Source organism: Mercenaria mercenaria, chromosome 2 (genome assembly GCF_021730395.1).
Source record: "Mercenaria mercenaria strain notata chromosome 2, MADL_Memer_1, whole genome shotgun sequence".
NCBI classification, from domain to species: domain Eukaryota; kingdom Metazoa; phylum Mollusca; class Bivalvia; order Venerida; family Veneridae; genus Mercenaria; species Mercenaria mercenaria.
This window is the reverse complement of record NC_069362.1, coordinates 75,472,236-75,489,894: the sequence shown is the minus strand read 5'-3', so window position 1 is coordinate 75,489,894 and position 17,659 is coordinate 75,472,236. Positions and strand designations below refer to the sequence as shown.

General features: G+C 36.4%; 1 protein-coding gene across 2 annotated transcripts in view; it reads left to right on the top strand.

Moving 5' to 3' along the window:
• LOC123564343 (sphingosine kinase 2-like) overlaps positions 1-17,659 on the top strand; it is a 38,503-nt gene that overhangs the window by 13,655 nt on the left and 7,189 nt on the right. For both annotated transcript variants that reach the window (XM_045357850.2, XM_053537014.1), the window contains 3 exons: positions 12,934-13,083; positions 13,431-13,525; positions 14,466-14,581. In XM_045357850.2, coding sequence (XP_045213785.2) covers positions 12,934-13,083; positions 13,431-13,525; positions 14,466-14,581 — 361 coding nt within the window. The remainder of the gene's footprint in view (positions 1-12,933; positions 13,084-13,430; positions 13,526-14,465; positions 14,582-17,659) is intronic.

Genomic DNA, 17,659 nt, shown 5'->3' with positions numbered 1-17,659 from the left:
AACAAAAGATATCTTCAGTTACTCCTGATGTATTGTGAACTTTGCTGATAGGTATTTCTAAAGAAAAAATTTTGTATGCTGCAAAACAAATTTTAATTTGAAAATTTGATATAACTTGAATTCATCACTGACAAAACTTTTCATTATTATTTCACTGAACCTCTATTCATTTTACAAAATTCTGGCTATAGTATGAAATTACATGCAAATGCTGTCTTTCTTCAGAGAGGTAAGCAAATATAATAACTGCTAGAGTCCAAAGAAGAAAAGTACATTGCATCTTTTGCTCAGCTAGCTAGACAAAGACATGTAATTTTTGGCTTGTAGCTATGGCTCCAAGCTTATATATCGTTTTTGGTTATTTTGCCTCCCCAAATGTAGGCGTGTCAACTACAAGAAGCCTGGAAGCAGAATATATCCAAGCGGCATTTGAAATCAGAACAGAAATTTAGGATAATTGTACAAGTAAGGCCATGCACTTGCATATTATTGCAAAGAGCTTCTAACAAATCAAATTTTAGAGCTAAAAGAAGATATATCTTTAAATGTCCTTTCCCTTGAACTGCTTAGCAGAGCTTCATTAAACTTGGTTCTTAGCACCCTTATAAGGGCTTCCCTCAAATTTGTTCAAATGGGGGCACTTGGCCTGTTTTATGTTTTTTATACAACATACAGTTGTTACCATTCATGATTCATTGTGTCATACTTACATTGAAGGTCAAATAGTCGAACTTTGAAAGTCAGGCAAGTGACTTAGGGCCATCATGGCCCTCTTGTTTTAAGTCTTGTCTGGAGCCAGAATTTTTTTCTGGGGATATGGGAGTCTGATTTTTTTTTTATAGGCCCGTTTGAAAAACGGGACGTATTATGGGAACGCCCCTGGCGGGCGGATGGGCGGGCAGGCGGCATCCACAGACCTTGTCCGGAGCATATCTTCTACATGCATGGAGGGATTTTGATGAAACTTGGCACAGTTGTTCACCGTCATGAGACGGAGTGTCATACGCAAGAACCAGGTCCCTAGGTCTAAGGTCAAGGTCACACTTAGAGGTCAAAGGTCAAATTCAAGTATGACTTTGTCCGGAGCATATCTTCTTCATACATAGAGGGATTTTGATGAAAGTTGGCACAATTGTTTATCATCATGAGACGGAGTGTCATGCGCAAGAACCAGGTCCCTAGGTCTAAGGTCAAGGTCACACTTAGAGGTCAAAGGATACAAGAATGAAAACTTTGTCCGGAGCATATCTTCTTCATGCATAGAGGGATTTTGATGAAAGTTGGCACAATTGTTCATCATCATAAGACGGAGTGTCATGCGCAAGAACCAGGTCCGTAGGTCTAAGGTCAAGGTCACACTTAGAGGCCAAAGGTCAGATACAAGAATGACTGTCCGAAGCATTTCTTCTTCATGCATAGAGGGATTTTGATGTAACTTGGCACAATTATACACCATCATGAGACGAAGTGTCATGCGCAGTTCCCTTCTTTAGAATTACTTCCCTTTGTTGTTACTATAAATAGCTTATATTGTAACTTTTTCATTACTAGACGTAGGGAAAAATCGAGACCACTTTTCTGTACTACAACATGCATGTTACATCCAATTTTGAGGTGATTTTTGACCAATCTCTACCTGGTAAGGATTTTTGTGTGGACTTAAAAAAAAATTTAGTAGGGAAAAACCAAGACCACTTTTCTGTGGTACAACATAGTTGTTACTTTCTAATTTTAGGTGTATTTTAAGGTATCTCTACCTGGTAAGGAGTTTTTTTTGTGGACTTAGAAAAAACAATAGAATTACAATGATTACTAAACAACCACAAAATTAAAATTACATCTGCAAATACAGGTGCTAGAGTAAATAAATTTGCTGTGACGGGCGTATATTGTGACATTCTGGCACTCTTGTTCAACATGTGGAAGCCAGTATATTTTTTCCAGCCAATCCAGGCAAATTTTTTTCTCCATAAAAAACTTTTATTGTATTACATCACTAATATTATAGGTTGCCATTTTAATTTCAATTTGTTTTAGTTGTCACAAAATTATTTTTTATTGATGAGCTTTGTGTGAAGCTAGTCACTAAGTCTGGTGATGATCAGTTTGAAATGTTCTGTTCATGATTCAGTCTGTAAAGTTTAGAAATATTTCTGCTTATACATTGAATTTCTTGGAAGATTTAAGATTTATTGAAGATTTAACTGTTTAACTGGAGAGCGTAGCATGTCATAAACATTTACTGGCTATAATTTCCTCCAGGAAATTGTTTGAATATTTTTCTTGCTAAAGTACTTTAGCCTTGTGAATTGTAACTATCAGCATCACTTACAATCTTTAATAATTAGAAGGGAATGTAGAAGTGCAGTGGTGAGACCAGACTACCAAAACAGGGTCACAAATTTGATCCTCCACTCCTCCAATTATTGCTTTAATTTAAAGATTCGTTAAAATGAAAAAGTAAAGAGTGGTTGGCAGACCCAAAGGGGTTCGGCACAATGAGTGATCACTGCTAAATGAGAGAAATCTTGTTATTGTACATATGAGCCGTGCCATGAGAAAATCAACATAGTGGGTTTGCGACCAGCATGGATCCAGACCAGCCTGCGCATCCGCGCAGTCTGGTCAGGATCCATGCTGTTCGCTAATGGTTTCTCTAATTGCAGTAGGCTTTAAAAGCGAACAGCATGAATCCTGACCAGACTGCGCGGATACGCAGGCTGGTCTGGATCCATGCTGGTCGCAAACCCACTATGTTGGTTTTCCCATGGCACGGCTCATATATAATTAGTATTAAATTTCACTCACCATGCTAAACCCCTTTGGGCAGACATAAAATTACTAACAGGGAAGTGACCCAGTCATACTTACAACTGATTGCAACAAAAAATACATCTTCAGTATTCCCTATGTAAGTCTTTCACAGTGATAGGTGTATGATTATCAGGAAAGATTCAAAATAAATCACAAAATGGCTGTTTTTGGGGTTTTTTTACTAGCATGAAGATGATAAAGAAATTTCATATGAAAGTTATTTTTTAAAATTTTACAACAAATATATAATGAATATGAAACAAGCATAAGTTTTCTGCTGAATTTTAGCTTACCTGACTACAGAGTGCACAAGGTGAGCTATTGTGATTACCCTGTGTGTCCTTCATCATAGTTAACATTTTCCCAATTTCGTTGCAGTCATAATGAAATTGGTTAAACCTGTTTGTCTCAATGAAATCTCTGAGAGTTCAAAACTGGATAATCTGGTGTCAAAAACTAGGTCACTTGGGCAGATCATATAATAACTAATGTTAACCCTCTGGAGGCTTTGATTTTGTTGTGTCAAATTTAAAGCCCTCTACAGACGGTAGGTTTTTGTTGTACAACACTAATTATCTCAAAGATGTACAATTTTGAAATTGTACATTTTTCACATACAGACAGTATTCCATTTCCATATAAATCACAAAGATTTACCTAGTAAACATAGTGCATCAGGTACTGAAAAGAATGTAACTATTTATACTAAAAATAATGTCCCATGAATTTTATTACGCATGACACAAATGAGCCGTTCCATGAGAAAACCAACATTGTGGCTTTGCGACCAGCATGGATGCAGACCAGCCTGTGCATCCGCGCAGTCTGGTCAGGATCAATGATGTTTGCTTTCAAAGTCTATTGCAATTAGAGAAACCGTTAGCGAACAGCATGGACAAGACTAAGTTGATGCTGGTCGGAAACGCACTACATTGGATTTCTCATGGTGCGGCTCAAATCATTTAACTTTTCAGTGTCATCCTTTTTCCATTATGCATTAGAAGCCATTTTATTGTATCCAGATTTGTGTTTATTTTTTGGGCAGTTTTTTCTGGAATTTCATTCACTTGCCTCTTATCAACTAATCATTTACCAATTTGTTGCTTGTCAACGTGGGTGGTACGTAAGGCAAAACTTACGAAATAGAACATGTCCTAAAGAATCTGTAAGTCAAGACTTAAGATTTACGAAATCAAGGAATAGCATCATACACACGATAATATTTGGCTGTACATCTTGAATTTAATTGGTGTTGTACAACAAAAACCTACCGTCTGTAGAGGGCTCTTTAGCGACTTTAATTGTATCTTAAAATGTGTACATACTATGCTTTTTTCTGGTATAAGGTTAAACCCAGCAACAACAAAAAAAAAAAACACTGGCTCCATGTCTTGATCAAAGAGCCAATGATACTCCTGAGGTGGCACTGTAACACAAAACGTAAACAATTAAAGTAGTTGAATTTATACACTTTGGAAACACTTTTCAGTATAAAATGGACAATGTAGTTTCATTCAGAAATGATATATGAAGGCTGAACATAACAATCTTCAAGTATTTAAAGGTCCAATACTAAGGAAAGTGAACATTTTAATTTCTTTTAAAAAGCACAGAAACTATTTCATTTTATTGGAAATTCGAAATAAATTGCAGTTTATGTACAATTATTTTTCTATGAAGTATGAAGAAAGTTAAAAAGACCTGGGGGGTCATTCTGTCGATTCATTGAAATTTAAACATAATACACATACATTTCTTTGAGTTCCAAAGACCTTCTGTAAATTTTGACCTGCCAATCTTCATTATTAAGTCTATGCACTGGCTATGAAAAAAATTGCCAACTCACTTTCCCTTAGTAATGGACCTTTAAGGAAGAATCATTTCCAAATCATTGCCAGTTTATTGAAATATGGTTCAAAAATGGTTACAAAAAGTATCAGATCAACTCGCCCTCTTTATTTTTCATGTTAACAGTTTGAAGTATCATTCCTTCAACTCACCGCCAAAGAGAGATAGAGCCAGTGATTACAGGCTGTGAATCGGCTGTTTATTTTTCATATTGCACATTTCATTTGTTAGAACTGTTTTGTAGTTTTGTTGTTTTGTGTACCGGTATTCAATTTTGAAGCCACATATGTTAATTTGAAGCCACATCTGTTAAAACTTTAATATTTCCTGAAATGAGTAATACATACATGTATTATATACTGTTTCTTACTCCAAAATGTCTTATGAAGCATATCAACATAATTATGTAAATGAATTAAGCCTGTGATTCATGGCTTATATATATATTTCTGCCTCTGGCATTTTATTGATTTTGTAAATCAAATGACTCCCTTACATTTTCAATAAAGTTTTTACATCAAGTTTTTCATTTAAAATAAATATATTTAATAAGCATTAGGTGTTTTATTTACAAAAAGCCATAGATGTACAATCATTGTATCAATTTTATGAGTTGAGCAGACATGGATCATTGCAACATTACTCTGAAAATTAATGTGTTATTTGGTTTATAAATATGAAACTTGTGTTTCATGCCTAGTAAAATATAATCTATTATAGCCAGTATGTGAATAAGGTCATTTTTAGCTCACCTGAATGTTCAGTAATATACCTGGTTTCTCCGGCATCCATTGTCCACATCAAAATTTTCAGTTATACATCTTTTTCTTGGAAAACTACTTTTCAGAATTACACCAAACCTTATCTGGCATCTTGTGATGACCTGTCTCAAGTTTCCTTAAATAGTTACACTTTATCCCTTCTGGGGGCTGCCAGAGCTAAAAATGGAGAAAAAAAACTTTAAACAACTTCTTCACATGAACCCCTCTTCACAGAACTTGGACTATTGCATCCTTGTATTGGTCCACTTTCATTTTTGATTTTGTTCAAATGATTACCCTTGATTCCTTTCAAGGAGGCCAGAACAAAATCTAGAAAATCCTTAAAAAGTATCTGCTCATGAAATGCCTGATAGATCTTCACCAAACTTGGTCTGTATCATCCTTGTATGGACCTTTCTCAAATTGATTCAAATGATTCCATATGATTCTATGTAGGGATAGCCATAGCTGAAAATAAGAAAAAAATTTGATTGATTTTCACCAAACTTGGCCTGTAACATCCTTGTATGGTCCTCTCAAACTTGTTCAAATGGTTCAGCTTGGGCCATTTTTAGCCTGAGCTAGAAATAGAAATAAATTTAAACAACTTCTTTTGAACCATTTTATAGATTTTCACTATACTTAGTCTGTAGCATCCATATTTAGACCTCTTTCAAAGTTTGACCTCTTTTAAGGGAAGTCAGAGCTAAAAAAGAAAAGCCTTTAAATGACTTTTTGTGCTCCCCCACTCTACCCCCATGAGTGGTGGGGGCATATAGATTCTGTCTTGTCCATCCGTCCGAAGTTCGTGAGGCGCCTAGCTAAAAAAGTATTTGATATAAATTGATGAAACCTTGCATGAGTCTTTATCATGATATGAACTTGCGCACCTCCTATTTTTCGTCTGGCTCCGCCCCCTATTTCCAGAGTTATGGCCCCTGAAATTGTCAAAAATGCATATTGTCACCTTGTGACACGCCTAGCTCAAAAAGTATTTGATATAGATTCATGAAACCTTGCATGAGTCTTAATCATGGTATGAACTTATACACCTCCTATTTTTAATCTGGCTCCGCCCCAAATTTCCAGAGTTATGGCCCCTGAAATAGTCAAAAATGCACATTTTCACCTTGTAACAGGCCTAGCTCAAAAAGTGTTAAATAAGATTGATTAAACTTTGCATAAGTCTTTATCATGATATAAACTTGCGCACCTCCTATTTTTCATCTGGCTCCACCGCCTATTACCAGAGTTATGGCCCCTGAAATAGTTAAAAATGCTCATTAGCTCGACTATACGAAGTATAAGGAGAGCTATCCTACTCGCCCCGGCGTCGGCGTCTTTCCACGTCCCCACCTTGGTTAAAGTTTGGTGCACTTTCGCTTTTTTCAACTTATTTCTGTAATTACTTGATGGATTTAATTCAAACTTGAAATACTTATTCCTCATCATCATCCACATCATCTGACATAAGGGCCATAACTCTGGCACCAATATTCCATGAATTATCCCCCCTTTTCACTTAGATTTTCAGGTTAAAGTTTTGATGCACTTTCACTCTATCTCTGTTATTACTGAATGGATTTGATTCAAACTTAAAATAGTTGTTCAACATCATCACCCACATCATATGACACAAGATGCATAACTCTGACACCATTTTTTCATGAATTATTTCCCCTTTTTACTTAGAATTTCAGGTTAAAGTTTTGGTGCACTTTCACTCTACCTCTGTTATTACTGAATGGATTTGATTCAAACTTAAAATAGTTGTTCAGCATCATCACCCACATCATATGACAAAAGATGCATAACTCTGGCACAATCTTTCATAAATTATTCCCCTTTTTACTTAGAATTTCAGGTTAAAGTTTTGGTGCACTTTCACTCTACCTCTGTTATTACTGAATGGATTTGATTCAAACTTAAAATAGTTGTTCAGCATCATCACCCACATCATATGACACAAGATGCATAACTCTGGCACAATTTTTCAAGAATTATTCCCCTTTATACTTAGAATTTCAGGTTAAAGTTTTGGTGCACTTTCACTCTACCTCTGTTATTACTGAATGGATTTGATTCAAACTTAAAATAGTTGTTCAGCATCTTTACCCACATCATATGACACAAGATGCATAACTCTGGCACAATTTTTCATGAATTATTCCCCTTTTTACTTAGAATTTCAGGTTAAAGTTTTGATGCACTTTCACTCTGTCTCTGTTATTACTGAATGGATTTGATTCAAACTTAAAGTTGTTCAGCATCATCACCCACACCATATGACACAAGGAACACATATGAACTCTGGCACCAATATTTAGTGAATCATGCCCCTTTTTGCTTAGGATATACTTATATAGTGTTTTGATACATTTTATTTTTACCTCTCTTATTACTTTAAGTTGATATTTTTGACATAGACTCAGGCTATTGTGTAATATCTTCATCCACAATTGGAGTCATTAAACACTCCAGTGACAGCTCTAGTTTCCTCAGATGTGCCCAGTTTCACTATCCAGCATTGAAATAGTCGAGCGCGCTGTCTCCTGTGACAGCTCTTAATTTCACCTTGTAACGCATCTAACTCAAAAAGTGTTTCATATAAATGGATGATACCTTGCATGAGTCTTTATCATGAACTTGCGCACCTCCTATTTTTCATCTAGCTCCGCCCCCTATTTCCAGAGTTATTGCCCCGGAAATAGTTAAAAATGCACATGTTCACCTTGTGACGCACCTGGCTCAATAAGTATATGATATAAATGGATGAAAACTTGTATGAGTCTTTATCATGATTTAAACTTGTGCACCTCTTATTTTTTGGCTGGCTCCATCCCCTGTTTTTAAAGTTATGGCCCCTGAAATAGTCAAAAATGCACATTTCCACCTAATAATTTGCCTAGCTCAAAAAGAATTTGATGTAAATTCAGGAAACCTTGCTTGAGTCTTTATAATGATATGACCTTGCACACTTGGCATTCTTTTTGAGAATTTTAGCGCTTATTACAGAGTTACGGCCCTTGAAATGGCCAAAATAGTGGATTTTTTGTTTGTGATGCTCATAGTTCAAAAAGTATATGAATGTTTGTTGAGGCTATATTAATTTACCCCCTTTAGACTGCAAACACTTGAATTAGTGCCGTTTATTTGTGAGCTTCTCTATGTATCACCACTAAACTCCTTGTATGTTCCTCTACCAAGTTTGTACACATAGTTCAGATTAACCTTTTTTTAGCAAGAGCTTAGATATTTTATGTCAAATTTGAGTGATTTAGGGCCATTATGTCTACCTCCTTCACTCCAGGATTGCTATATTTTTGGAAGATGAGTGGGTTACATATTTTTGCTTATTGTATGAATTTTAAATTTTCAAATTCATTAGCACAATAAGATCATCCACACTATAGCATCTACTAGAGACTGGAGCTATCAATAACAGAAGCAGGTTAAAACTATGGTCAATAAAATGTAAGAATATGGGCAATTGTGGTAGTCACTGGTACATCTCATAGAAAGCCACAATAATCAAATAGATGTGCTGCTTAGTTTCAAACATGGCTGTTACTGTTAAGAAATGTCTGCAGCAAGCCTTTCTCTCCAGCTTGGTAATTATTGGTTATAACATGAAATTATCCCAGGAGCTTGGACATAGACAGATCTCAGCCATACGTGGCAATTTTTCTGCTGCAGTAACCATTCCATGTGCTGTGTTTTAAAAATATCCACGCAGAACTTGCAAGGACTTGAGTTAAAGACTATTGTGAAGAGAAAATTGAATGTCCAACATCTCAAAGTCATATAATATATGACAGGCCAGGATCCAGGGCCAGGCCGAGGGGGCCCGTGCCCTCCCCCCACCTCCAGTTGGCTTAGAAATCACCTATATTCATCAAAGCTGCCTCAAAGTATTTTGGCAAAGATATAATATTTTCTCAAAATTTAGACACAAAACGCACCAGAGGCCACCATTTCATACCTATATTTCAAAATTTTCCAAGGTGAGAACCCCCTGATCCCCCTAAAATGTGGGGACCTCCAGTACCTCAAAACTTAGAGAAAAAATTGCATCAGAGGCCACCATTTCATACCTGTATTTCAAAATTCTCCAGTGGGGAGAGCCCCCTGACCCTCCCCCTCCTAAAACAGTAGGGATACATCCTTCCATACTTTAGCAACATGGAGAGAACTCACGTCACAAGTTTCATAATTGTGACTTGATTTTGCTCCTTTATGTATGTAAGCTAGTATTAGATGGAAGGGCATCACGTTTCTCGTTAATCAAGTTTTCAAACCTAAAACAGAATTCCCCTATTGATTCATTACAATCTTACAGTATAATGAGCTCTCAACAAAAAGTTTTCTGGCAATCCCAGCTGGATGTTTACTCTGAAACATTCTTATATCTCAAATATTTCCTCATAGTTTCTGTGTCTGTTTTAAGTGGCTTTAAAGCAAGTTCAGTAATAATTGATACGGTTTTACACATTATTTTTGTAAAAAATGGCTATGGGAAATCTAATTGCTGGTCGTGTATCTGCCTTTTTAGTAACAGTTTATCATGAATCTAATAAATATGATTGGTTTTATTGATTGAGAATTGAGCCTGAATGTAACATCGTTCAGTCTTGTATGTGTTACTATGTCAATACAACATTAATCTTTATGCTTCTCTATCATTATGCCCCCCACATCGAAGAAGTGGGGATATATTGCTTTGCACCTGATGGATACATTGGTTGGTTGGTATGTTGTTTGTTCGGTCCGTAGAGCTAAAGGTTTCCATCCATTACCAGGAGAACCACTTGACCCAGGACCTTCAAACTTGATAGCTTGATTAGGCTTATCAAGTAGATGACCTTTTAGTTTTTGGGGTCAGTAGGTCAGTAGGGCCTGAACCTTGAAAACTGTTCCTGCCCAATAACTTGAGAACCACTTAACGCAATACCTATAAATTTCTTAGCATGATTGGGCTTTTGAAGTAGATGAAACATATTGCTTTTGGGGCTAGTAAGTAAAAGGTCAAGGTCACAGGGACTGGAACCCTGAAAATGGTGTCTGCCCTTTAACTTTAGAAGGACTTAACCTGGAACATTCAAACCTGGTAGCATGATTTGGCTTATGAAGTAGATGACTCCTAATGTGTTAAGGGTCAGTAGGTCAAGGTCACAGGGGCCTGAACCCTGAAAACAAATTTCGCCCAATAACTTGAGAACCACTTGACCCAGAACCTTCAAACTTTGGCTTATTAAGGAAAAGATCCCTGTTATTTTTGGGGTCAGTTAGTAAAAGGTCAAAGTCACAGGGACTTGAACCTGCAGAACGGTTTCCACTCAATAGCTTGAGAACCACTTGACCTAGAACCTTAAAAGTTGAAAGCATGATTTAGATGAAGTAGATGAACTTGTTGTTTTGGTGGTCAATAGGTCAAAGGTCGAAGTCACAGGGACCTGAATATTTAAATGGTTCCCTTGCAATGAATTGAGAACCACTTGACCCAGAACCTTTAAATTTAATGGTATGATTTGTCTTATGAAGTAGAAGACCGCTATTGTTTTGGGGGTCAGTAAGTCAAAAAGTCAAGGTCACAGGGGCCTGAACCTTGAAAACAGTTTCCATTCAATAACTTGAGGACAACTTGGCCCAGTATTTCCAAACTTGATTAATCACATGACTGGGCTTATAAACTTGATGACCCCTATTGTTTTAGGGGGTTAGTAAGTCAAAGGTCAAGGTCATAGTGATCACGGGACTGAAAATGGGACATAAGCCATCATGGGCGTCATACGTGTTTTGCAGGTCTGTATGTCGGTCGGTTGGTCTGTAGACCAATTGGTTTCCGGATGATAACTCAAGAATGCTTAGGCCTAGGATCATAAAAATTGATAGGAAGGTTGGACATGACCAGCAGATGACCTCTATTGATTTTGAGTTCAGTAGGTCAAAGGTCAAGTTCACAGTGACCCAGAACATTTAAATGGTGTCCAGATGATAGCCCAAGAATGCTTTGGCCTAGGATCGTGAAAGTTGATAGGGAGGATGATCATGACCAGCAGATGACCCCTATTGATTTTGAGGTTAGTAAATCAAAGGTCAAGGTCACAGTGACCAGAAACAATTAAACAGTTTCCGGGTGCTAACTTGAGAACGCTTGGGCCTAGGATCATGAAAGTTAATAGGGAGGTTGGTCATGACCAGCAGATGACTTCTATTGATTTTGAGGTCAAAGGTCAAGATCACATTGACCCAGTACAGTAGAACTTTTTTTTTTCCAAATAACTAGAGAATGCTTTGGTCTAAGATCAAAGTTTATACAGAGTTCACTTATGACTGGTAAATGACCCATAATTATTGATTTGAGGTCAGTACTTGGAATATCCAGTGCAGTGACCAAATAATTTCTATTCCATGGGCAATTACTGAATGCATCAAGGGGGGAATTTCGTGTTCTATGAGCTCTTGTTTATAAAATTATCTCCCCTTATTACATTAATATAATGTTGTAATTAATAAGGTACTTTTTGCCTGTTGGAGGATACAAAATATAATGATAATACATTATTAACCATGCTGTTAGGTTAGAAATAATAAGGAAAATAAAAGTCATGTCATGTTAAAACTTTGTACTCAAAAGTTTTTGTACTAATTGCAGCAAGGAAGATATCATATCAAAGTTGAACAATAGAACAAGGTGTACTTGAGTTGATAATTTTTGTTTAAATCAACACACTGATCATCAGAATAGATAAAAGTTGACATTAATGAAAAAATAAGGCTTGTAATAGTGCACATTCATACTTTTGTTGCATCTAGGAGATTTTCCAGGAACAACTTCTGACAGCTAAATACAAAAAAAAAGCAATTAGAGGGAAAACTTAAATGGAGTTACGGAGTAGGCTCTGAAAATACTTGCTACACTTTTCTATTGTTTCTCAGAAAAAAAAATTGAGCTATTTATGTGCCTTAACATCACTGGGCAGGACCTCGGAGGCAGAGTAGATTATGGTCTGTGGCTTTGAATTACTTGCCTCTCTCCTGTATGGGTTCAAAAGCCTGTATGGGATGTAGAATTTTTTATGTGAGGACACCATCCTGCTGGCATATGAAGTTTGCAGGTTGTACTGAAGTGCTGGCTTGTGCCAGACATGATGTTCGAAGAAGCACCTGGGGAACCATCCACGATTAAAAACTGGAAAGTTTCTTTATAACCTTTACCGTGTTGAAATTACTTTACACCCAAAGAAAAAAATCAACAACAAAAAAATCACTTGTCAATTTAAGGGATGAGCTATTAAAACTGTGAAAGATGAGAATTAGTTATGTACTTCATATTTGATGAGAGTTATAATGGCAAGAGTTTGTTCTGTGCACACCTGAATAGTCTCACTAATTGATGCATTTTCTGGATAGAATGGACTTAATTGACCCACAAATCAGTTATATAGGAAGCCTACCTACAATGTTGTTAGTGCACAGTTTATTTACATAATTGTTTGTATGTTTTCAGATGTAGATAACTGTCCTGTGCCTCCTAAAACTCGATTTCTGGTGCTAGTGAACCCACACAGTGGTCCCGGTAAAGCTATGCAGATCTATCAAAAACAAGTAGCCCCGATGCTTGACGAGGCAGATATTCAAGTCAAACTTATTCAAACTGGTAAATACGTATATCAAAAACTGATTTTTAGTTAGGCTTTTCTTGTTGGATGTTAGATTGTAATTTTCCAAATGTATGCTGAAAGAATTGCCTTGATGATGAAGAAAAGATTAAAGTTGTCAAAAATGAAGTTTAGTCATCTTGAATGGTGGCAAACAAGCTGTGTACTTTAAACAGTCACTTTGTTGTAGTATTGTAAGAATTGAAAGACCAATGTCAAAAGAGCAATTCCTAAAAAATAGGTACTAGAATATATATTGCTTCTACCTTTTTTTCCAGTCAGTATGATATTGTTTATACCTACAGTTTTACTCACTGGAAAATGTTCTTGTGTTTGTTAATTACAGACCATGCTGGACATGGTGTTGAGTTGATGAAAACATTAAACAGAAAAGATTACTACGGAGTGGTCATAGTGTCTGGGGATGGTCTTATCTATGAGGTAAGCTTTCTATTCTGTAGTCTTCAGCAGCATGTGACATGATGGGGTTGAGGAGTATTTGGGTCTTCCTCCTTGAATCGATCTGATCTGTTTAACTTGCTCTATAGCAAATGAAAATAAAAATGATGATGAAACTTGAACCTTAGTTCTCTATTAAATATTCTACTTATCTGCCCAAGAAGAGAGGGCAAAATTAATGTTTTGCTTATGTCAGTCAGTTGGTCGGTCTGACTGTTCGTTGGTTGGAAGACCATTTGGTTTCTGATCATATACAGGAGAGTGTTTGGGCCAGCAGTGTCAGAACTTCATTGAATGATTGCCTGTGGTCAGATGATAACCCTTATGTTTTGGGAAACAGTAGGTCAGAGGTCAAGGTGACTTCGAGACTGGGAATGTTTACTGGTCAATAGTCGGAGAATGCTTTGGCTTACATGCATCAAAGTTCATAGGATGATTGCCTTTGGCCAGTAGATGACCCCTTCAATTTGGCTAGGTCATTAGATGAAAGGCCAAGATCACTGTGACCTTGTGAGAACACTGAGACCTAAGGTCATCAAGCTTCATATCATGATTGACAGTGGTTTGTGAATAAACCCTGTTGTTGGGGGTTCAGTTAATAAGAAGTCAAGGTCACAGTGATGCTGAAACTAAAGGTAGATTCCAATAAATATCTGGAGAACACTTATGTTGACAGCTGTCAAGATTCATGGCATGATTCAGTGGATAACACTTGTTGTCTTGGGCATCATAAGGTCAAAGTACCAGCATACTGGAGACATGACATGGTAACCTCTTACAGGCTGTCATGGGGGCCATGTATGTTAACAAATAGCCCCTTTTTACTTTAAAAAGTACACACAATTATATCTTTTTGAACATAAATTTTCAACAGTTGATAAGGCCGGTATTCCTAAAGCAGTTATATTTTGATGTATTACAGGTGGTGAATGGTTTGATGAACCGTGAAGATTGGCAGGATGCAGTGAAATTACCAATTGGTTGTATTCCAGGGGGCTCTGGAAATGCTCTTAGTTGCTCAATTAACTACTCAGCTGGGTAATTATGATTTAATATTATGTAATTGCAACTAAAAACACAATTCCCTATAAATATAAGACAGCTTTACATTTTATAGTAACATGAAAGAAGTTTTAGAGAGATAATACATATCAGGCTTTGCTGCAGTCAAGGTTAAAATGATAAAAACTGGGTTGCACATGATGTTAAAGTTTGATACCTACATGCATGTTTAAAAATAGTAATATAATTGTGTCACAAACCTCGAAAAATATTCCATCAGTGGGTTATAATTACAGTGAAAATGTTTCTACGTATCTGGACACAGGATATGCATTATAAGAAATAAGCTCAATGAAAAGTGAGTTTCTGACAACTTTGACAAGGTGAGTTTCTGATAACTTTAACAAGAGAAGAAGGGTAGGGGAGTGGGAGCATTTTGTTTTCCGACAGATTATAATCCCACCAAACTGGGACTGCTTTTCTCATGGAACGGTTCGCTAAATATTTTTATGCCCCCGAAGGGAGGCATATAGTTTTTTAACCGTCTGTTCGTCTGTCGGTCTGTCTGCAATTTTGTCCGGTCCATATCTTTGTCATCCATGGATGGATTTTCAAATAACTTGGCATGAATGTGTACCACAGTAAGACGACGTGTCGTGCGCAAGACCCAGGTCCGTAACTCAAAGGTCAAGGTCACACTTAGACGTTAAAGGTCATATTTGATGATAGTGCATTGATGGGCGTGTCCGGTCCATATCTTTGTCATTCATGCATGGATTTTAAAATTATTAGGCATGAATGTGTACCACAGTAAGACGACGTGTTGCGCGCAAGACCCAGGTCCGTAGCTCAAAAGTCAAGTTCACACTTAGACATTAAAGGTCATATTTCACGATAGTGCAATGATGGGCATGTCCGGTCCATATCTTTGTCATTCATGCATGGATTTTAAAATAACTACGCATGAATGTGTGGCACAGTAAGACAACCTGTCGCGCGCAAGACCCAGGTCCGTAGGTCAAAGGTCCTAAACTCTAACATCGGCCATAACTATTCATTCAAAGTGCCATCGGGGGCATGTGTCATCCTATGGAGACAGCTCTTGTTTAATCCATTTTTTAGCTCGACTATACGAAGTATATGGAGAGCTGTCCTACCTGCCCCGGCGTTGGCGTCTTTCCGCGTCCCCACCTTGGTTAAAGTTTTAATGCACTTTCTCTTTTTTCTCCTTACCTCTGTAACTTAAAATAAATATTCCTCATCATCACCCACATCATCTGGCATAAGGGCCATAACTCTCACATCAATATTTCATAAATTATCCCCCCTTTTTACTTAGAATTTCAGGTTAAAGTTTTGGCGCACTTTCACTCTTTCTCAGTTATTACTATATGGATTTGATTCAAATCTAAACTAGTTGTTACACATCATCACCCACATCATATGACACAAGGTTCATAACTCTGGCACAGATTTTTCATGAATTATGCCCCCTTTTTACTTAGAATTTCAGGTTAAAGTTTTGATGCACTTTCACTCTATCTCTGTTATTAAAAAATGGATTTGATTCAAACTTATAATAATTGTTCCACATCATTACCCATATCATATGACACAAAGTTCATAACTCTGGCACAAATTTTTCATGAATTATGCCCCTTTTTACTTAGAATTTCAGGTTAAAGTTTTGATGCACTTTCACTCTATCTCTGTTATTACTAAATGGATTTGATTCAGACTTAAAACAATTGTTTGACATCATCACTCACATCATATGAAACAAGGGTCATAACTCTGGCACCAATTTTTCATGAATATGCCCCCTTTTTACATAATATTTCAGGTTAAAGTTTTGATGCACTTTCACTCTTTATCTGTTATTACCAAACGGATTTGATTCAGACTTAAAATAATTGTAGCACATCATCACCCACATCATATGAAACAAGGACCATAACTCTGGCACCAACATTTTATGAATCATGCCCCCTTTTTACTTAAAATTTCAGGTTAATGTTGGTGCACCTTCACTTTATCTGTGTTATTACTTAATAAATTTGATTCAAACTTAAATTAGTTCTTCCACATTGTCCTCATCATATGACACAAGGTCCATAACTCTGACACAAATATTAAGTGACTTATGCCACTTTTTTTACTTAGAATTTCTGTTTTTCACTAATTCTGTTGTTACTAAATTGATTTTATTCAAACTTAAAACTGTAGTTCCACATGGTCACCAACATCATATGACACAATGTTCATGATGCTGGCACCAAACTGCTGTGAGTTATACCCACTTTTTACTAGAATTTCAGGTTCAGGTTGTGATGCACTTCTGTTCTATCTCATTTATTTGATTAAAACTTCAAATAGTTGTATTACACAATGTCCTGGTGCATTACTTTTGTAGAAATTTCCATGAATTATGTCCCTTTTATACTTATTAATGTTTTGATACACTTCTCTATCCCTGTTAGACACAGACTATTACATTTGACACAGACTTAAGCTTTTGTCCAATATTTTCATCCACATTGGAGTAATTAAACACTTCAGTGACAGCTCTAGCTTCCTCACATGTGCCCAGTTTCACTATCTAGCATTGAAATAGTCGAGCGCGCTGTCTCCTGTGACAGCTCTTGTTTTATAAGATCTCTTAAATGATATTCATTATCCATTTTGAAGGAGGTAGTTGAATTCTGAATAAGTTACAAAAATTAGAAATTATTGACGGGCAAAAGGACAGTGATGATACTACTTGTATTTTGAATGACATTTTAAAGGCTTTCAATTGAAACTGATGTGAGTAGGAAGTGAGGATACAATACTGTCACTAATGTCTACAGGGAAAATATACAGAACGTTTTAAAATGTCAAGCTCTCACGACTTGAAGGAGATTATAACTTTTTATGAGATAGAAGAGTTTACTTTAGATGTTTGTATAAAACAAACAGCATTAATTTTAAGAGTTGACAAATTGATATTTGTATAAAACAGTTATCTGTGGTATGAGGAAAGTTGCATAAACTTTTAATGAGTTTAAAAACTTAAATCTTCTTTATATCAGAGATTTCTGAATAAAAGTCTGGCATTATCAGCTGCAGAATCTG